The 22,655-nt window shown below is 37.2% G+C and overlaps 1 protein-coding gene across 3 annotated transcripts in view; it reads right to left on the bottom strand.

Moving 5' to 3' along the window:
* Positions 1–9,839: 9,839 nt before the first annotated feature.
* Positions 9,840–22,655, bottom strand: part of asz1 (ankyrin repeat, SAM and basic leucine zipper domain containing 1) — an 89,993-nt gene continuing 77,177 nt past the window's right edge. For 2 of the 3 annotated variants that reach the window (XM_068000063.1, XM_068000065.1), the window contains 3 exons: positions 16,256–16,361; positions 14,998–15,111; positions 9,840–10,903 (listed from right to left, as the gene is read on the bottom strand). In XM_068000063.1, coding sequence (XP_067856164.1) covers positions 10,754–10,903; positions 14,998–15,111; positions 16,256–16,361 — 370 coding nt within the window. In that variant the 3' untranslated portion in view covers positions 9,840–10,753. The remainder of the gene's footprint in view (positions 10,904–14,997; positions 15,112–16,255; positions 16,362–22,655) is intronic. The other variant, XM_068000064.1, reaches the window with a different exon arrangement.

The following is a 22,655-nucleotide window of genomic DNA, read 5'->3' as shown; positions in this document are numbered from 1 at the left end:
ACTATAGTCAATTTAGCATTGATAATACTAATAGATCTCATATGGCGATATTGGAATTTCATTGTAATCTAGTCCCATATTCAAGTAAGTTAATATCACCCACAAGGATCCGAAACTAACAAGTAGACATTAGAAAAATAGACATTATGGAATGTTGTGCTGATTTATACTTTTTCATATTTATTTGGGTTAGTAGGTTTCCATTTGTAATAATGTACTAAACTTCCAGTAGTTTTTAAAAGTGAAACAAACGCGTAGATGAGGCACGATTTTGTTTTTAATCAATCTGACATGTTTGCAGTTTTGTTGTTGGGTTGTACAGGCGGTTTGGTAAAACCAAGCAAGTTACAGCGCGTTTACTAAAACTTACACAGATAAATAAAATCTGCAGTGCATATAATTGCCGGGAATTTTGTATGCCCATAACTGAAATCCAAGAATGAATAACCAGAGTCTCCGGTTAGTTGTGTTTTAGTGACTCTCTGGACAAATTTAAACATTGTTCTTTTATTTTAGCACCCTCGCTTCTCATCAGTAAGTTTTGTCGATAACATTTCTATGTATTGATTCAAAATGAGACATACACTCTACAAAATCTGTACAAATGATGTTTTAACATTTATTTTATTAGGAGTTAGAAAAACTCCGCAATTATTGCAAAATATCATCTTCGTTCTCATCGAAGCCACGCTCTTCTCTAAAATAAAAACCTGGATTTGCAATTTCCCTCCTGGCTGAACTATGGTTGTATAATATAATCATGGGGAAATCAAGCAGAAGTGTTTAAAGCAATTCGATTATAAAATGCGGTACATTTAAAGCAAATGCAGTATTTTATTCATTAGGTGAAAATTAATGCAATATTACAAAACTTCATCAACATCAATTTATAGGAGATAAATCTGAAAGATGCAAACCCGAACCGAAACATTATAGCAATTCATTGTCATTTTAGAATCCGTTTGTCAATACTCACGGGGCCTTAAACATTTGTAACCGTACAATGAAGCCTAAAATATAACTTCGCTATTTTCAAACCTTGGGTATTTCACAGATGGAACACCGTTCTGGGCAGCGTGTAAACTTTTAAAATTAGAGAGTGGCTTTTAACTACAGAACATATACAGCCGTTTTTCCTTCCAATATTTCCAACAAATTTTCAAGTTTGAAAAGGTATTGGAATATTACTTCAATAAAAATGTATCTCCAAGAAAAAAGCTGATAACTCGATGCATGTTAATTTTCTGAGTTCAATAAGCAGTTTAAAGGGTCCTTGAATTTCAACATATTCCCTGCAGAAACCTAGAGTTTCCCTCAAAAATCTACAATATTCAAGATGAAACAGACAGCGTCGCAATGAGTAAAGTTTGTGTTGCCGTAGCATCGATTAATCAGTTCACGAATCATATTGTTGGGACATGCATTCAGAACACAGACATCGTTATCCCCAGTCTGGTTAGTCATTATCCTGCATACTACGTTCGCGAAATGGTTACTTTTACTCCTCGGCAGGGAGAAGCTTTTAGAGTCAGGTCCGAGTTTTGCTCTGAATCACTGGACCTGTTCCTTCGCAAAACCCTCGAAGCCATCTCTGCAGATGTCGTTGATATACAATAACCTGTAATACTTATCAATTCCCCTTTTATACATGCGAATGAGGATATTTCCTCAGTTCTTCAGTTTTGTAGTGGTCCACAGCGTGTCAGGAATGAACTGGCAACACAATACAAATATTTCACTTTTAAAAGACCCCTTTAATGACAATTAGAATGGGCTTTTTAAGCACCAATAATTTAATACATACCTAATCTACAGTTCCAAATGTAGACTCTGTCTAAATGAGATAATATAATTACGGGATAATACATCAGTTATTATATTTCTTTCGAAGAGTCGGCAGAGATGGCCTGAAAGTTTTCGAAGTGCGGACTAGGTCTGCATAAATCGAATATTGTAAAACGTATCTGAACAACACTTCTATTATATAGTGTTACATTTAGAAAGTTGAACATCTCACACTAAGGACATATATAGTCTTGCACTACTTCATGCACAACGGTGAGAGTGCAGATCATGTTAAAAAGTTATCCATCAAATTTCGATGACTGCAATAGCATACAAAATCGAATTATTTTGTATGTAGTGTTTCATTCATGCAATCCTACCCATTTCTGCAGTTTGTCTACTCTTATTGCCTCGGGTTCTATTCTATTTTTCTTACAATCTATATTTTGTTAACGTGAAACGTGTTTTAATTTTTTAGTAATATCTGTTGTTTGAGCGGTAACAATACCAGCCACGTTTCCACTTGCGGGGGAGACCAGAACTAAAGGCCAAAAATATAAAACTGTCACTAATAAATCCAATAGAGAATTCAGAAGAAACTCCTTTACCCAGAGAGTGGTTAGAATGTGGAACTCACTACCACAAGGAGTAGTTGAGGCGACTAGCATAGATGCGTTTAAGGGGAAGCTAGATAAACACATGAGGGAGAATGGAATAGAAGGATATGTTCATGGGGTTGGATGAAGGAGGGGAGGAGGCTCGTGTGGAGCATAAACACAGGCATGGGCCTGTTGGTGGAAGGGCCTGTTTCTGTGCTGTACATTCTATGTAATTCTGTGTAAAGGTTACAACGCAGCATTTCACGGCTGGCTTCTTAAATACTTACACAAATCATGCAAATGAGGGATTAAGTGTTAGGGATGGGCAATAAATGCCGGCCTTGCCAGCGACGCCCACATCCCGTGAACGAATTAAAAAAAATATTGAATTTTCAAACTCGAGATGCTTCCAGTGAGTGAGTGGAAAAGAATCATATTCCGATCACGAATGAACGTGCTGTCATTAATCTAATTATATATGGCCCGTGTGTAATCTTCTAAATACATATGCCTGCCACTGTTTTAAAATTGTTGATTAAGCGTCACCGTAGACTTTTAATGCACCCTTCCTATTTCTAGAAAATCAAGACAATATTACAAACAAGACGGTTGGTACAAATTCTTCGAACGTCACGCATTTGCTGTAAATGTTTGCACACATTTCTTAATGTTAAATCGTGCAATTGAATAAATAAGGACATAAATTAAACGATGGGAGTCAGAATGCATACCCGCGCTGTTCTTCAGGATGAGCAGCGAATTTCACATCCTTTAATGTTAAGCAGTCATTAATCAAATTATAAAAAATATATGACTATGAAGTTCTTGCCCTAATCCTCTGAAACTTTAACAGTTGACTATTAATATTACACTTGGAGCTAATACCTACATTGCTTTACTTAAATTCTACGTGGAAACACAAAACAGCAAATTGAAAAAGATGTTCTAGGATCAGATTTCCTGTAAACCGTGCTAAAGAAAGGAATTAATATCAAATCCACCAGAGCTAAAAAAAAATCATTTGTACTTTCAGTGGCGAAGTATTTCTGCTATTACCAACTTCCAGGAGCCAAATTCGCTTCATTTGCAAAGTCAGTTGTATTGACTTTATATTAATTACTATCGGTCACTGTTCTTATGTATTTTTTATCAGGTTGGTTGTAAATGTGTATTAGGATATTTACTTTCAACTTGAATGTCGCTGTGTTGTGAATAACCTTTCAATTTTAATGCATTGGTTTTCAGCACTCGGCCTGTGAAAAGGCCTGGAGCGAGAGTACTTCCACATTTCAAACAGAACCTGGTTTCAATGAAAGCAACAATTTGTCACTTCTACCCGACCTTAGAACATATCTAAAACCCTGAAATCGAAGATTCAGTTTTGACAAGAAGCCATTAAAATGAGTACACGTGGAAAGCTCGAGGATTCAGGGAATGTGCGAGGCGATTAATACTGAGGGGCGGGTTGGTATCCGCGGATAAACCAGTTCTGTCTTACTTACAAGGAGGTCCCATAAGTCATAAACTTTCCTGTCGTCAATGAAAATGGAACATCCGAAACTACCTAGCACATATTCAAATTCAGACCGTATAATATGAGAACATTGCATGGTTGCAGGATAAGCAAAAACTATAGCCAATATTAGCGAAAGAAAAGGTACCGTACTTAGTCTCAAAATCTGGTATTTTATAAACGTTACAGCATAAAGTGAAATACATAGGCTATTCATACTATGATTTGTGTGTTTATTTAAAGTTAACCTGGATTGAAATTCTAATAATGATACAATAATTGTTTCAAGGACAGTAACCCGCTTGACATTACATGTACCAAAACCGGCCCTTTTTGTCTGTTTAATCTTTAGTGGAGAACATGCGCTTCTATCAGTAACTTGGCGGATTTTGTCATATTAAATACCAGGAGAAAGTACTTGTCAGGAGCTCCTTTCGATGAAGGATTAAAAGCGTTAAACCTTATTAAGTATTTGGTCTTGACAAGAACAAACGAGGTTTATGCCAACACTGGGACCAATTAAAGACATTTAAATCCCCCCCGTCTGGCCCAGCCCGACACACGCACTCATCCGACACTCATATCTTTGGAACATCTTCAGTTCTGGCATTCACCCTCCCAGTTGCTGGGGTTTAGTAACCTTATAATACTCGTCATTTGTAAAATGTGCATTTTGGCTAAAGAATATAAAGTTTTAGATAGATATCATTGCATACACTTCCAGGAAAAGTTTGCAATAAACGACAAATATGAAACACGCAGTCAACCGACCTACATTTTACAGATAAATACTTGTTGATAGAAGGGCAACATTAACACTGCAAAAAGTAGCAGGGAGGGTGAAAGCTCTTATCACTGATAACGGCCTACATTCGCTTTGAAACGACTGTCTATTTTATAACAAAGTGAGTAACTGAAATGGACTCACGAAGGAGCTAAAATGTGACATTAAAAGAATGTAAAAAAACTACATAACGATGTCACAAAATGAGTCCAACAGCCGCTTTTCAAATAACTCGTACATCAGGCGAAGTTTTAAAGTTATGAGTGAATCCTTTTGCATACAAGGTCATTAAAGCCCAGCTCCTATTTACCGATTCAACTGAGCCCAGTCTTAGAAAAGCACCCAGTAGAATTCTGATCATTGTCGAAGCCTTTCAGACTTCACACCATTAAAAAAAAACAAGCTCTAAAAAGTTACCCAGTGCCAATTTCTAGTATGAGCTTGGCTAATACGAGAGCGGCACAGGCCAACCCAGTTGGATCAATTAAGGAGGATTAAAGTAGATTCATTTATGTGGGTTGACAGCCAGAGTTTTTCAAACTAAACCTCACCGTACTGAAACAATACAATCTGTAAAGTATAGAAGTTGTCTATGGATTGTTGATATCGTCACGACATTTATCCTAAAAACAAGTTTAAATTTTAACTGAAAATTTCTCATATAATTCATCTAAGTTCAAAAGAGCAGTGCACATTTGCTATTTTAGCCGAGGTTCATGAATTCTATCCTGTTATCTCACTGGCTCAGATTACAGCTGTCAGATAAACATAAAAGCACTGCCCCTTTCAGTCAGACACTATCAACTAAATCAGGCACGGGGCTTATTGGGGCCCTAGGCACCCTCGCACCTAATCAACATAATACACCTCCTCAATGGACGCATTTTCCTATTGGTGCATACGGCTAATTTCTCTCGAGGGACAGCAACTCGACAGGTAAGTGCCATCACTAAAAAACTTACCCATAAAATTCTTCTCACAATTTCTCCCTCACATTTACCCAGCAATGACCCCAAACATCGCACAATGGGTTTCCATGAGATCGCCAAATAGAGGGCGCCGTTTTGAAGAGAGTTGTACAGAAGAGTGTCCTCCTGCTTGATGCACTTCGCCCATCGCTTCACAAACACTTACCTAAAACGGGCATTTGCAGCGTTCCACAGATTAATTCTAAAACGAAAAATTGGAATAGCCTGAGATGTGGATCTATTAGTGATGGTACTTAGCTGTACAATGACCTTTTAAATAGCATAACCTGCAAAACACGAGCTAGTTTGTTTTCCCTCTTGCACTTTGACAACGAAAATTTACCTATGGGATTGATAAAGTTACTGTGTCTATAAGAATTTCTATTCATCAAAGGGCAACTTAATCTTGAAGTTCTGACCGTTAAGGGGTATGCCATAAATTTTGTAGGAAGGAAAGGTGATCTAGGTTACTAGTGACACATTTTCGATTGTAGTGTTAGAAGTTTTCTGTATTTGTTTCTGGAGCTGGCCCACTATATTACAAAGTTCTATATTTGGTATTAAAATTCAGTGCACTTAGACCAAATCTGAAACTGTGGGTTCAGCAAAAATGGCAAAAAAAAACTAATGAAATGTGTCTGCGAACTCTGGCTGGCATCCCGAAGTGCTTCACAACCACTTTTGAAATGTAGTTATTGTTTTGTAGGGAAATTAGCAGCCAGTTTACCAACAAGGTCCCACAATAGCAATAAGGTGCATAACTAGTTAACTGGTTTTGGTGAGGTTGGTTGAGGGATAAATGTTGGGCACGACACCGGGGGAACTCCCCTGCTCGAAGAACAATCCATGGAGTCTTTTAACTGACAGGAAGATAGGGACTCCTTTGACGCCTCATTGGAAAGAGAGCATCTCCGACAATGCAGCACTCCCTTATTAAGGCACTGAAGTGTCAGTCTCCATTATGTGTTGAAGTCATTGGAGTGGAACTCGAACCTACAACCATCTGACTCAGGCCAGAATGCTACCACTGACTATTAATTGATGAATGATCTATATTAAAATACTGAAGACAATGTGGACCTGTGCATTGTTGGATTACACAGATTTCTACTGTATTCATACAAGGCCTTAATAGGGATACTAACAACAATTAGAAACATTCAACCTAATATTATAATGGCATTTGGAGAAAATCCTATATCATCACAAACCATAACTGCTTTCCATTTTAAAAGCCTTTGTTTTGTCAAAACAATTTCAACATGAGCAAGTCTATACTTTTGGTTGACCTATAACGACCTGCATTTATATAGCGTTGTTAGCACAGTAAAACGTCTCATAAAATCTTATGCATATTAAAAATAAGGCAAGGAGATACTTTCAACATTAATGCATATAATGCGGGAGGGATATTTTAAGGTTTGAAAGACCTGTTAATATGGAGGTAGTTGTAGCGTTCTTTTCCACGGAAATACACCATCTTGCGTCTCCTTTTAGCAGGGTGCTATTGAGCTTAAGTGGAAATCCTGCGGGTAGGTGTCCTTTCCCATCCCAGTTACCAAGTATACAGTAAAATGGTATTCGATGGAAGAGTCACAATACCGAACAAAATAAATGATGATCCCTGGTAACGTACGTGGTAACAAGAAAGTTCACACACCGGGAATAGAACCACATTCAGCGTTGGGATGTTGAATCAAGTAGGTAGTACCAGGATCTACCATTTTCGACCCTTCCGCCTTCTCTCCTTCAGTTTTGCCCCTTCTTAATTTCACATTTTCATAGTTAACCTGCTGATCTTAAGTGAGGTTACGTCAAAGAGAAACTCAGCCACGGTTAAATTTTGCTAATCTTAGCGGGTCACAACGTGAGAGTTTAGATGGAGACGATACTCTCGCCATGTTAGTGTGTAGTATTTGTATTTGGAAGAGAACACAGTATTTAATTTTGCAATATGGCATGACAAAACATGAGTAGAGCTATTTCTGTTTTGTACATTATAATTTTTTTTTGATAATGTCATTTTTTTTTGAGAGGAACCACTGAATGTTTCAAATGGTTACCAGAACCACAGCATTCCACACATTTTGTCCAAAACCTATGCTGAGATCTCATTCAAACTGAAATTGAACTCCGAAATGGAATGGTGGCCCCCATTACTGAATGTAGTAGGGAGTCATCCAATTAGGCTGGACTGAGAGATGTTTGGACCTTTCTGGAAGTAATAAAAATATATCCATGCTTGGTTTTGTGGAAGGAAAATAATCCTTAGAATTCAGTGTTTGGCCCGACTCATTATCTGCTACATCTCTCTATAGTAGGATCAGGGTGTCTGATGTGGTAGTGAAGTAAGCCTAAGAACCACCATTGAACTAGAAACTCTAACCACGTGGCTTGCAATGATATTAATAATATCCAATCTCTTGCCTATCGCTAGTCCATTTGATACATAAAGTCACTGCACAATAAAAGCTTAAAAAATCCTCATGATTTGATAGGGCTTTGTTTCGCTAATACTCTCTTCTGAAGATATTGACTCCTCACTGGAGTAAGGTTCTATGTGCGCAGATGCCCTCATATCTTGTTCAAATGCCCATTTTTCATGTTTGAGGTTAGACAGTGTCTAGTTGGAACCCATCATCACCCGACATGCACACACTTCCTAGAGCAGTCAGGTGGATAGTGATCAAGAGTAGGAAACCTGACAATTTTTCCTTCCTTAATCCAATGGTGCTGAGGCCAAATGTAGCAACCCTGCCACCACAACAGTTGCGTTCAGCTGATTCAGAACAGACCAGGGGTCGACCCTGGAACCTTCCAGTTTGTATTATTTAGCTACTTACTGCCTAAACCAGTTGAACCATGGGGACAGCTGATATGGGGAACCATAGCAATTTTGTATTGGAGAAAATCATCATCATGCTCTCATAAATCCTCTGGCAAAAGCTCTGCCCATACTTTGGTCGTGGTCAATCACGACTCACAAAGGCAGCAAAGGAATGTTACTGATCCTAAGATTACACTTGCATATCTCAGTTCTGAAGTTCATTCTTAGTTCTTACCTTTCAAAGATGCAAGAATTCAGAATCTTCCAAGTCCAAGCATGGCAAATTGCAAAAAAAGCACATCATGCTGTGGAAGATATCCTCGTCCAGAGAAGTGGGTCTGATTTCAACAGCTGGTATTGTCCACGGTGCCAGTGTTACTGGAGAGTTGGTGCAAATCATGGTTGGGATTCATGCTTGCACTCAGTATAAGAGCATTATACTTTTCATTAGGTCTAACATTAAGATGAATGCTTCCATTTGATGCAGATAAATCCACTGACTTTGAGCTTGACGTGCTTTTTCTTCTGATTTTCAACTGTGCCAGGGCTGTACTCAAGTTGCAAAAAAAAGCTACTTCCCGAACTGAAGTTCCTCCTCTTTCATTCCTTTAGTATTCCAGAATAAAAAACATTAAAAGAATCATTCATGGGTAAGCTGGACAGCATCACGACCTCTCGATGCAGGCACTAGAAATTGCTGCAGGTTTGGTTGCTCCATGGTCCATCTGATTGGTTCTTTCTCAATTCTGAAAGGCAAGCCAGTGACTGTAAAGTTCTGGCAGGGGAAAAGAAACACCACTTGTGTTAAGAAATTGGAAAGGCTCTATTTTTAAAGATGCTGCTCAGCATAAACAAGAAATGGTTACATATTGGAATTTGGGAATATTTAGTAACTTTGCAACACAACAACTTTAGAGTGGATTGTGTTATGCTTAAACAAATTCAAAGTTTTTTTTGTTGCAGTGATATGGTAAAAACTATATTTCTGACAGTGATATGTGTTTAGCTCCAGCTGTTTACCTGGAGTTCTACATTTAGGGTAATCCTATAGTAAGTGGAGAAGGCCTGAAAATAACAATGTGACTTTGGACTAGATTTGACGGGAGATCATTCTCTGAGTCTTTTTGTACCCAAGAGTTAAAGCTGCTCTGGCATAAAGCTTTCACTGAGGATCGGCTCACAACATATTTTAAAAAGTACAATATAGTACCGAGTAGCTTCAAAGTTCAGAATGAACGCTGAGATTTGGAAAAGCTCAAACACAAGAAATCAAAAAGCCTATGATATTTGAACATGTTTTCAACCATTTATTTATAACAACGTAACAGTGAAATTGTTTTTTATTTTCTATAACTAAGTCACATTATTTTCTAACAAAAATATCTTTGTTGGCCAAGATGAAAACAATTTCAGTTGGACTTGAATTTGTTTTTCCCTTATACATTGGAAGGAATCCTTCTGAAAGTTATTTTTATGTTATTTAATCTTACATAGCTGAAAAATAAACACAAAATAATTACCATGTTTACATTCTTTCCTGCTAGACTGAATAATTCCAGACATTAATGAGATAGGTGAATATTAGGTGTTGGCATTTTTACAACCTAACATACATTTAGTAACACTATTCGTCAAATTTGACATGCCTGCCTCAAGTATTTATTGACTGTACACCAAACTATCAGCTTAAAGGCCTGTTAGTTCTGCTATATCATCGGTTTTCAAACTCAGTCCCCAGACTCTAGGACGTCTGCATGGTGATCAGATATCTGTCAGTCTGTCATCAGTCTTCCTGTTGACTTACTAGTACATAATTTCTGTTGCTGTATGCTAATAAAACATTTTCTGAATTATAACACTGTTTTCCTTTGGATAGCTGACACGGTTTTTCATTTGGAAGTTAGGACAGTGAGTCCCAGGGGTGTCTCAATGTTTTTTGGGTGGTGTGGGGGGCAGGGGGGTGATCACACAAGGAAAGGTTCTGTGCAAGAAAATATATTATGCATACTCAGCAGGTGTGTTATGCAAAAATAGTCTTGTAATCAGAATTATAGCAAATTTCACAACCATATTTTCATCCCAAAGGTGCCACAGCAATAATTACTAAAGTGTTTTTTTTAAACCTGTACCATTGTACTTAACTTAAAACAAAAACTCACATACAATGTAGTTGGAAAATACAAGCATTGGTCTTTTTTGCCATCAGATTGATGCCAAGTGTCAAATATTTTTGAAATAAAGAAAGCCAGGAGTCAAAAGTAAAACTTCTATTTCCAGCTAATTTCTCAGAATACTTAGTTTTATGAGGAGAAAAATAAATCCAGTTCCAAACAGGCCAATTGTTACATTCTTTAGGAATCGATTGTGATGAAAGTAACTTTGCGACGGTGGCATGCGACTGGGAGCTCGCTCTTGGTTATTCTGCAACTAAAACGAAAAAATGTGATCGCATGGTATTTTTGAAAAATGCACAGATGCAACACTTTTAAAAATCCTGAATGCTAAGATTAATATTAAATCAGCATGTTATTTCATGTATGTAGACTATTCCATAAAGTTTTTTCTATTGAATTCAATTCATGAACATAACTACTGTATCATAAATATGTTCCATATAGTAATTTGCAGATCCATAAAGTATGCAAGTGAAAATAAATGAAATAGAATCCTGTTACTTTAAAATTTGCCAGTTAATTGCATTTCATACTATATTAATGGGAGATTATTCAAATCAATGTAAACTCCAAAGAAATGTTGAGCTAGGGTCCAGACCCCTGCCACACACAGAATCTCTCCATCATGTAAGTGACTGAAATAATTTACATAAGTTAAATTGTCTTATATTTGTTTAGTGGGGACATTATTAAAGATTTAGCTGCTTTAAGATTAGAAAGTCAATAGTAACAAAATATAAAAATCAAACTAGAAGGTTCCCACAATCAATATCACAACAACAACATTTTAAGATTAATTAGTTACCAAAAGTATCAGAGTAGACAAAGATCAAGAATCATGTCAAATTCTGCAACAATGTATTTTAAGTAACTGCTAGTGATACTGAAATACACTACATTAAACTACATGTCCACTACCAAGCTCTGATTGAAATAAAAATACCACTTCAGGATTCTGAGGTAGAAATTATTAGAAAAATATACATTCGTCCCTGGGATAGGGAGTTGACAATAATCACCCACACCTCAGCCACACAACTTCAACATTTTTGGTTTTAGCCAGAAGTTTTTTTTTAAGCAATGAATACTTCTTTCCAGCCTTATCATCACTGGCAATAAGTCAAGCAAGAAAGGAGAAAATTGCATGATAAGATTATTAGTACCAACAGCTTGCCCTTTGGTTGACCAGGCCATCCAAATAAATCACCAATGGTATCTCCATACTGCTCAGCAGTTAGAAATAAGTGAAAATGGGAATCCTGGTAATAGCAGTTAAGAACGGCTGCTAATAAAAATAATTAAGAAATTGTGTTGCTATCAGTGCTAATACTGCTCCTGCTGGTGGTAACCTGATTTTCGACCATGGGTAATTTGTTGCAATTTCAAGTTTTTTTTTAGAACCATTTTCCCTCTCAATGGTTCAACAGCAGCTGTCATAAGCAGCCCGTGCCCCACGATCTGCAAGCTGTACTCTTACAGTAATCTGCCCTTCCAGAGTTGCATAACCTGGGTGTCAATAATTACAATACTTGCAGTAATCTGTTTACTGGATTAATTGTAATCCCACACTATGCTACAAAACTCCCCTCGGATTGGCAGTTATTAAAAACATCTAATTTTATAGGCCACAATAACTAAGGTACTTATTTTCAACTAAGTAGAAATGAAGCACAAATGTTTGACAAATTGCTGCAAGTGCACACATCAACAAAAGTCCAAAATGGGACAATTGCCCATCTAAGGTATGTCTTTGGATAAAAAGTTTCTAATACTTATTGGAGGATGCAACTTCTCCAAATGGCAAATTTCACCTGTGTCAGCTTCCTGTACCACTTTCAGTAACAGTGCATCTTATTGTATTTCTTTGCCCAAGTAAGGATCCAACATAAATTCCTGTTTGAATCAGTTATCATAATTTTGAAAAAACTGCAGTACAATTTTAGAGTTCTGTTTTAACCACACAAATCTTTAGAAGTCAGGTTTTCAGGCAACCTCAGCATTGCTTTCATAAATACAATTGACAATTATATAATTGTAAACAATTTTACAACACCAAGTTATAGTCCAACAATTTTATTTTAAAATCCACAAGCTTTCGGAGGCTTCCTCCTTCCTCAGGTGAATGTGGAAATTCACCTGAGGAAGGAGGAAGCCTCCGAAAGCTTGTGGATTTTAAAATAAAATTGTTGGACTATAACTTGGTGTTGTAAAATTGTTTACAATTGTCAACCCCAGTCCATCACCGGCATCTCCATATCATGACAATTATATATACATATGCAGGTGCTGAGCTAGATAATTTGCACAAATTTTTATCTGTGAAAAGTCAACGTACATATTTCCAGATTGTTTTTTAAAAAATCAGCTCATTCGTGTACAGGAAGCCTGGCTATTTACATTAATTAGCAATTTAAATCTGTGAACTAATTTGAAGTAGGGACAAAAAACCCTTTTGATCTCAATCAGCAGCCACTATCTGAACTCTAAATAAAATGAGCAGACTCCATACCTTTGGTAGAGGAACCAATTAAGCAATTCTAAGCAAAGAGAATCCTAAGCAAGGTTTCCAACTTTTCTGAGAAGCCTAGTCAATGCTATAATGCCCTCTCTAAGGTGTACTTATTAACTCATGTTGCTACTTTGCAAATGTTCTGTAACCCAATGCTGAGCAAAGTAGCTCAGGAAGAGGTGAAGCTGAAGGAAAGTACTTTGCATGGGCAATTCATGTTCATCTCTTGAAAGTGGTGTGGTTCTCCTTCAAAAGGTATCCTTGAAGATGATGGATATTCAGCTCTTAAAGAGTACATGGCCTAAATAATTATAGCTAGAGTGAATGTTTCAAATCATTTTGAGGACTTGTTCAGACTTCGGAGGTTGTAGACAGATCTGAACTCTCTCTTCCTCCGGCGTCTAGGAAGTAGTGGTAATAGAACACATGCCTCTCCTCACTTTGAACTGAAACATGGAAGTGTAAGAGATATGTTCACCTCTACTGAAAACAAGTAATAAAGTGATCTTTGCACAACCACTAAAGGAACCTTGAATTTGGGGCATGCTCTTTTGAAATGCTATAACCAATCCATGGCCTTGATCTAACTCAAGCATTGATAGTTATTTCTTCCCACTGGATACAAAATGAGTTTTCCCCTACTGGTAAGCCAGTAAACATGGGTGCTCATAGCTCTGGATTCCTGATGTTACTGTGCCGGGGCAGTGAAACTGGAGGCTGCTGGGTGTTTTAGTGGCCTAGATTATCTGATCTTTCTAAAAGGGACTATATATTGTTGATAAATGTTGAATCCTAAATCTAGGCAATGTTTTCAGAAGTGAGAGGAGAGAACAGGTCAATCCATGGTCCAACTGGGATCATTTCAAACAATTTTCATCTCCACCATCTTCAATCTAATGGGATCTCCACACTAACTTTTTAATTTCACCACTGTACGAGGGCTGATCCTGGATAATTACTGACTGATCGTGATTTTACAGTTGAAATCTGGTACTGTGATATGGTGAAAGAAAATCCCATCACAATGCATTACTCAACACTGCTCAACTCATTTAGTTAATTCATTTTAAATAGCGGGGGAGGCATCAGTAATTACATGGTTGATATTTTCTATCTCGTACAGGTGATCTTAAGTTCAACTCAACCGGGGTTGCTAACTTATGTTTTCTTTTAAGTACTGTAATAAAAGCATAACTTTCAACTAACAAAGAAAGTTTCTATGGTTAAATCAATGTGGTTTTCAAGCAAAACAATTCCCAAACAAAAATAAATCAACATCTGATATCACTACGGTGAATAATATGAACTTTCAAATTTCTGGATTAAAAGAGGCATATTGAATAAAACATTTCACAGAACACTTCGTTTTATCAGGTATTGCTCCATTAAGTGCCATGTTGCTTTTCACACTTGCATTATATATTAAAACACTAAATAGTAACGCTTTACTGGGCTCTGTTCAGATATTCATTATTAGATCTCCACATGGCTTCATTCAGTAACAGATTCTTTGCTGACACTAATACTCCATTTGCTGAATCTCTGTAAATTTATTCCCACTCTAACAGTCAATTACTTTCAAGTGACACTTTCTGACAAGTGCCTGTCGATATGTTGTTAGTTCCCAAATGACGGATGTTGTGTTAACATACAGCCTTGACCTCTCCCACCCTGACTATCTCTTTGTTACCACTTTAGTGTTATCCAGATTATATCTGATTCATCTACAGCCTTATACTGGGCTATAGGGAAGCTTCCACTTAAACAAAAAATTGTATATGTTTTATCATAACTACTAAAATCTACTATCTTAAATCTGTACAAGAGTGTCTGTTCACCTTCAGCAGAAGATTCCTCAACCTCTCCACTTCCTTATCCAGGTCCTGAATACATTTAATCAAGTCATCACAGACCAAAGCAGATTTTTGGTCAGGGTCCAAATCCAGTACTCTCTGAAAACAGGTAGACAAATGTAGATGTGAATTAATGTCAGTAAAACATACCCATTGAAAAAAAATCAAATCTTTTATCTATTATTCTTCAGGTTGAATGTCAATCAGCCTGATGTCACTTTAGTACAATGGAAGCTTTTTTCAGAGAAACATTTAAGATGAGCTACTTTTAAACAAAATCCTCTATGTTTATTCACTTTTATGCTGATTTCTACAGATGAACTTGTTGCAAACTGCCAGGTGCTGCCATCATTTTAATGTAATGGTCGAGTTGCCAGACCACAGGAGTGCAATAAGTTCATCTCTGTACATGCTCATGTTCTCAATCCAGCCAGAGGGAAGCCTTGCAGAAGAGAAGCACTTCCCCAGAAGGAGGGAGAAGAACAGTTTTAAGGTAAGTTACTGTGGTTATTACATTCTGTTAGTTGCTCGTTAGTTGCCTATCCTCTCGGTTGGAGGATGATGTGTGGCACTAAGGAACCTAAAAGTGGGAGATCAGGGGGAATAAAAAGGATAAAATTGGAGAGTCAAGCAGATACAAGTACCAAGTATGGATGAAGTAAGCCATACAGACCAGCAAGGTTACTGGTACAATCTCCAATCTGTACTGAGTTGGTTGACTTTAGTATGGCAAAACAAGGGATAAGGAAGGGGAAGGAAAAAATAAATTAGTCAGCAATCCTGTTCAGTAACCTTTGATGAAAGTTCATGTGCAGAAGGTGGGCAAGGATAAGAATGGGCTTAGCTGTGATGGCCTCCATGGTGGACTATCCTGCTGACATTGAATATTTAAGCTCACATATAAAGAATGATTACTTTGGCAAGATGCCAAGGGCTGCTGATGTTCATGGAACTACAACTCAGCGTGAGTCACTTACCATTTTCAGAAGAGGGGTAAGAGGAGAAAACTGGATGAAAAAAAATCCTGGTATGGTCACAGAATATTTGCCTTTTTACTATTAATGTAATGTCAGTGAACATAAAGTCTGAGATGTTTCCTAAAAATTAAAACATTTAAGTTTCTTTTAAGACTAGGCAAGGTGTCTTAAAAAAGTGTGTCTAATTAGGAAGTAGGGCAGTTCAATTTTGGGAATTGTCATAATAAGGTAAGCTTTGCGGGGGTAACGGAAACTTTGAAACATACCAGTTCTGAGTTGATTGTTAATTGGTCTGCCACATTCTGAACTGTTGCTATTAGGTGACTGGAGTGCTTCTTCAGTTTGATCAAAAATTTGGTAAGTTCTTCACTGCTTGGAAAAAAAATTATTATACAAATTATTTAAAACATAAACCGACAGACAACAATCAATTTTAGGCTGTATGAAAAATCAGTATTTTCACTTAAGACTTTGCTACTGTGGGCTAGTGAAGCTTCACAGCTCTCTGTTTACGACACAAAGGGGGTGGGGTTGACAACGTGACAGGGCAATTAAATTGAGGGTAGATTTCTGGAGATGCTAGAAGTGTGTCAGGGAGTGACACACCTGCATTTAAATAGAGCTGTGAAGTTAATCTTCACTTTTGGCAGTTCTCAGAATGAGCACAGGTTCAATACAGTCATTTTCTTTATGTAAAAGGTGATCTCCAATTACACTCCACCTAACGTTAGTTATCACATTGCAGAACACCTAATTCAAGGAAATCACTTATTTTTATGTGGCTTCACATCACTGAGCCTACAGGATGCATTAATGATCTATTTCAGATATAAATTATATTGGTATTATGTAACACTAATTTCAAAAGAGCACTGATATAGAAAAGATAAGAATGGAAAGGTGTAGCTCCACACTTATGTTATCTAGGTGCACCAAAATTGTTATCTAAAGCTGCTTTTACTCAACGCAGAATTCTAGGTGAGTGATGCCAAACTGACCTGTGCGAATTGCTCTTGCGCATTTACACAGACACTGCCTTTGCTTGCTGTAGGCCTGTTGGAGGCAGATTCAGAAAACTAAGGCACAAGAAAGTATAAAAATTTTACTTTGAATACGCTGGCATTTTAAAACTACATGTTATCGTTTAAGGTTCAGAGACATTGCTCTAAACAAGGATGAGTAGCCAAACTGTATTTCTCTCAGGTTTAGGCAATAAGTTCATAGGTTATGAGACAACTTTGTTATGTATATTTCGGTGTGTATTCTAATACATTTTGAAAGCCAAACAAAGACAACTATGTGCAAGATGAAAAACACTTTTACAATAGTCGATTTTAAAATCAATATTCATCACACAGTCTTTTTCTTTAACTCATTCTTTTCCAGGAACTCAAAGTTATGAAATTTGTTATCTCTCTCAGTCTTCCCTTCCTTCTACAATCTATTCCCTTTTAAAACCCAAGCTTGCCATCAACCAACCATGATTTCTTGATTCATTTCATCTTGTCTCCTCTTTTTAATCTTGGATAGGGAACCCTGCATTACGTGCTTTGACCCTTTGCTTAAATTTCTCAATTAGGAAAAAGGGAAAAAAACAGAATAAATGTAGGACAAACTGTGGAGAGAGATTGATCTTTGGTACTGCATTGAAAAATGCTGATAGTTCCCTTAAATACAATGAAATTCAGTTTACAATGAAACATTCCAATGTATCACGTAACTAAACGGAACATTATTGAGACATACATACTGATAGTGGAAAATTAATCCTTCACTACTTAAATTAGGTGCAGTAAAATATGTTGCATACGTAAATGGAACTCATTTCTAAATACAAACCACTTAATCTGTCTACACTAAATCAATTTTGTGAATTCTATATTTTAAAATAATTTATTCTAGTTCAGGTACAGGAAACAATCTTGGGATTGCAATCTTTTGACGATATATGCAGTCGGTTTCACATCAAGATTCTTGACCTGAAACTGACTGCATACTCCATCAAAAGGTTGTGATCCGGAGACTGATTGTTTACCGTAACTTGAACTACCCACTTTTTCATCACATTGTCAGTTTGTAATGCTCAATCAGCCAATTCTAAGATGGGGAACTCCTGATTTGGCAACATTTTGGAGAGGGTGGAAAGTCAATCAACATTTAATTTTTTTCAGTGTAACACTTCTTTAAGTCATCAGATAGTGCTCAAAGATGGGGACGGCCAAAGTTGCCTTAGGTTCTCTATTTCTAACGCTGTTCTATTCAGAGCACTGTTTTGACAAAGATGGGCGACTAAAAATTTAAAAAATCGCTTTAGATATGGTTTCTGAAATATTTTCAGCTATTTTTACAAGTTGATGATTCTTTTCACTGATCCATCTGTCCTATACTATTACATTGTTAGAATTACATCGCAAGTTCTGATGGATAGCTACGACAGTTACTAAAATTTCTTTATTATTTTAAGCATTGCCACAGCCATTGTCTGTACAAACTTTAACAAGGGATTGAAGTGATCACTTCTTAGACGTTAAATTGGTTGTTATTTTCAAATCATTATGGAAAAGTCTTCAGATGCATTGAACTTCAGAAATGTACTGCTTTGTTTTATTTTTATACCTCATACTATAACATACCTACATCTCTGCAAAGAAACTTTGAAACTAAAATCAGGTACATATCAACATTACATTTTTTAAATTTTGGAAATGCATGGAAAAGCGTAAATATTTTGAAGAAAAACATTTAAAAAAATACTTCATGGGTTAAAATCCTGGTCTTTCACCCTTTTTTGTAAAAAAAATCATACCGTGGTTTGGAAATTGCAACAGCAGTGAATACATGCCAGAACTTCAAGCAATGCAAGGAAAATGCAATTAGTCACTGACAAAGCAAATGAAACCTTTCTAATTCATCACTAGTCCAACAGTATATATTTTAACCAAATCATTAAACAACTTTCACAGTAAGGGCTTTGCAGTACTGGGCTTAATGTCATTCAGATATTTAATATTTGCTGTTTGGGGAACTGTTTTGTTAGACTAATCATTCTAATGGTCCTAGGAAAAAGTGTTTGTGAAAGCAAACGGCAATCCATCAATCCTAAATGGTTTAACTGCAATGAGCTTCACTACTCTTTAGTCTAACCAAGATCACAGTGTTTGCCCATGGGATAAGCTGATGCTGATATTCACTAGGTGAAATAATGATACTATAAGCAACAAATCCAGCACCTTATCTGTGACAAACTAGTCTCCCATACGACCTAATTCAGATATAGAAACTAGATAACTTCTGCATTTGAAGATTCTAGAGATAATTTTTTTTTAAATCAGGCAAACTTTAAGGTGTTATTAAGTAAATAAACAGATGCTATCTTGTAAGCTTCAATCAGCTAAATTACCACAGTTGATATAAAGAAGGGTAAGGTTACAGGTGGAATATTGTTCAAGTCAGTTTATTTTAGCCTTGCTTTTTCTATTCTGACATTTTCCTGTTAAACTCTAGATAGTGGGCTGTTACAAAATTGGTAGCAAGTGTAAACCAATTTAACCAATCTGACTGTAATTCGCATTTTTGTAGAAAGGATATTCCAGTTTTAGTTTGGAGAAAATAATTTACACCCCTATATTTGGAAGCCATAAGCTCATACACAGAAATATAACTTCTCTAATGGATTTTTAAATCACATTTACTGCAAATGGGTTTAGAAGCAAAATTGTAAGAATTTGGCAGGCCCCATTTTTATTACCAGTGTAGTTATATCATGCTAGGTAAATAACTCATTTGCTTCTAAACTATTCCTTGCTTTCAAATTTGACTATTTAAATTCTTGTCATTGTGGATTCTGCATATATCACATAAGATGTGGGTGCATCTTCCTGTTAATACCTAAGTAAATGTGTCCACCTAGTGGTGGATACGGATTAGTACTGCTAATTTAAATGCAAAGCTGCCAGGCACCCCAGATTACAGAATCATATAAATTTCCACAGAGGAGGCCATGTAGCACAATATACTTGTGCTAATCCTATTTCCCTGCTCTTTCCACATACCCTTTAATATTTTTCTTCCACAAGTGTCTATCTCCTTCTCTCTTAAATAATCATGCTAAAACATTCCATACTCTAGCAATCTTCTATGTGCAAAATTTCTTTCTACCGCTAATCCTGCCTTTTAACGCCTTTATTTCCATTTTCTGTTTTTCCCCAAAATGTACTATACATTTGCCATTTTCCTATCATATTACTGTCCCTTTTATTGTCTTCCACATTCTTCTTCTTACTTTGCTCCTTAACTTGGTATCAGCAACAAATTATGATTTAATTTTCTCTATCCCCATGTCCAGATCATTTTATATATATACATATATATAGTGAAGACGAATCACAATATTTGTTTCATTTTAGTTTTGCTAAAATTGCTTTTCGCTTTCCAATTTCAATAATCCAAAAAGAATGCTGGATTAGGTGCATGTTTTATTTACAACTATATCTAAAGCTCAAATGATAAATTGATCAATTTTACATTTAAGTCTGTATGATGTAGTGCAAAAATTCCTTCCCTCTCCCTGGCCATTGTCTGAGGCTGAATCAGACTGTTTGCAACCTCAGCATCCTATTTGACCCCATATCATCTCCATCACCAAGATCGCGTAGTTCCACCTCTGTAATATCGCCAGTCTCCGACCATCTGCTGCTGAAACTCTCATCCATGCTTTTGTTACCTCCAGACTCGACTATTCCAATCTTCTTGTGACCGGCCTCCCATCTTCCACCCTCCATAAACTTAAGCTCATCCAAAACTCTGCTGCCTGTATCCTAACTTGCAACAAGTCCCATTCACCCATCACCCCTGTGCTTGCTGACCTCCACTGAGTCCCGATCCCCGTATGCCTCAATTTTAAAATTCTCATCCTCATGTTCAAGTTCCTCCATGGCCTCGCCCCTACTTATCTCTGTAACCTCCTCCAGTCTTACAACCCTCCGAGAACTCTGCGTTCCTCCAACTCTGGCCTCTTGTCCATCCCCCACTTCCTTCACCTCATCACTGGCAGCTCTGACTTCAGCGGTCTAGGCCTTAGGCTCTGGAATTCCCTCCCTAAACTTCTCCTCTATCTCCTCCTTTAAGATCATAGAACGATACAGCGCAGGAGGCCATTCAGCTCATCATGCCTGTGCTGGCTCTTTGAAAAAGCTATCCAATTAGTCCCACTCCCCTGCTCTTTCCCCATAGCAAATTTTTCCCCTTCAAGTATTTATCCAATTCCCTTTTGAAAGTCATTATTGAATCTGCTTCCATCACCCTTTCAGGCAGTGCATTCCAGATCATCATAACTCGCTGCGTAATTTTTTTTCCCCCTCATGTTGCCTCTGGTTCTTTTGCCAATTATCTTACATCTGTGTCCTCTAGTTACCAGCCTTTCTGCCACTGGAAAGAGTTTCACCTTATTTACTCTATCAAAATCCTTCATGATTTTGAACACTTCTATTAAATGTCCTCTTGATTTACTCTGGTCCAAGGAGAACAACCCCAGTTTCTCTAGTCTCTTCATGTAACTGAAGTCTTTCATCCCTGGCACCATTCTAGTAAATCTCCAATGCATCCTCTCTAAGGCCTTCACATCCTTCCTGAAGTGTGGTGTCCAGAATTGGCCACAATACACCAGCTGGGGCCTGACCAGTGATTCATAAAGGTTTAGCATAACTCCATGCCTCTTTATAAAGCCAAGGATCCCGTAGACCTTTTTAACAGCCTTCTCAACTTGTCCTAACCACCCCCAGGTCTCTCTGTTCCTGCACTCCCTTTAAAATTGTACCATTTAGTTTATATTGCCTCTCCTCATTCTTCCTATCAAAATGAATCACTTCACATTTCTCTTCTTAAATTTCATCTGCGATGTATCTGCCAATTTCACCAGTCTGTCTATGTCCTCCTGAAGTTTGTTACTATCCTCCTCACTGTTTACTACATTTCCATGTTTCGTGTCATCTGTAAATTTTGAAATTGTGCCCTTTATACCCAAATCCATGTCTTTAATATATATCAAGAGGAGCAATGGTCCCAACACTGACCCCTGGGGGATACCACTGCACACTTCCCTCCAGTCTGAAAAACAATCGGTTACCACTATTCTCTATTTTCTGTCCTTTAGCCAATTCCGTATCCACGCAGCCACAGCCCCTTTAATCCCATGGGCTTCAATTTTGCTAACAAGTCTATTATGTGGTACTTTATCAAATGCCTTTTGAAAGTCCATATACACATCATCATTCGCACTACCCCCATCGACCCTCCCCATTACTTCATCAAAGAACTCAATCAAGTTGGTCAAACGCGATTTGCCTTTAACAAATCCGTGCGGACTTTCATTTATTAACACATATTTTTCCAAGCGCCAATTAATTTTGTCCCACCTTAAAACCTAATTCTTTGAGCAAGCTTTTGATCACCTGTCCTAATGTTCCTCCCTTTGGCTCAGTGTCAATTTTTGTCTGATTACACTTCTGTGAAGCACCTTGGGTCGTTTTACCACGTTAAAGGCGCTATATAAATGTAAGTTGTTGCAAGCCGTTGTTGTTGAAGATGGAACTGTAGATCTTCCCATCACTGGGGAAGAAGTTGTTGAGTGGAAAATAAGGTAAAACCCAGAAGATTCTCTGGCGGGAG

Source organism: Heptranchias perlo, chromosome 18 (assembly GCF_035084215.1).
Source record: "Heptranchias perlo isolate sHepPer1 chromosome 18, sHepPer1.hap1, whole genome shotgun sequence".
Classification (NCBI taxonomy): Eukaryota; Metazoa; Chordata; class Chondrichthyes; order Hexanchiformes; family Hexanchidae; genus Heptranchias; species Heptranchias perlo.
The sequence above is the reverse complement of the archived record's forward strand: the minus strand, read 5'-3'. Positions and strand labels throughout refer to the sequence as shown.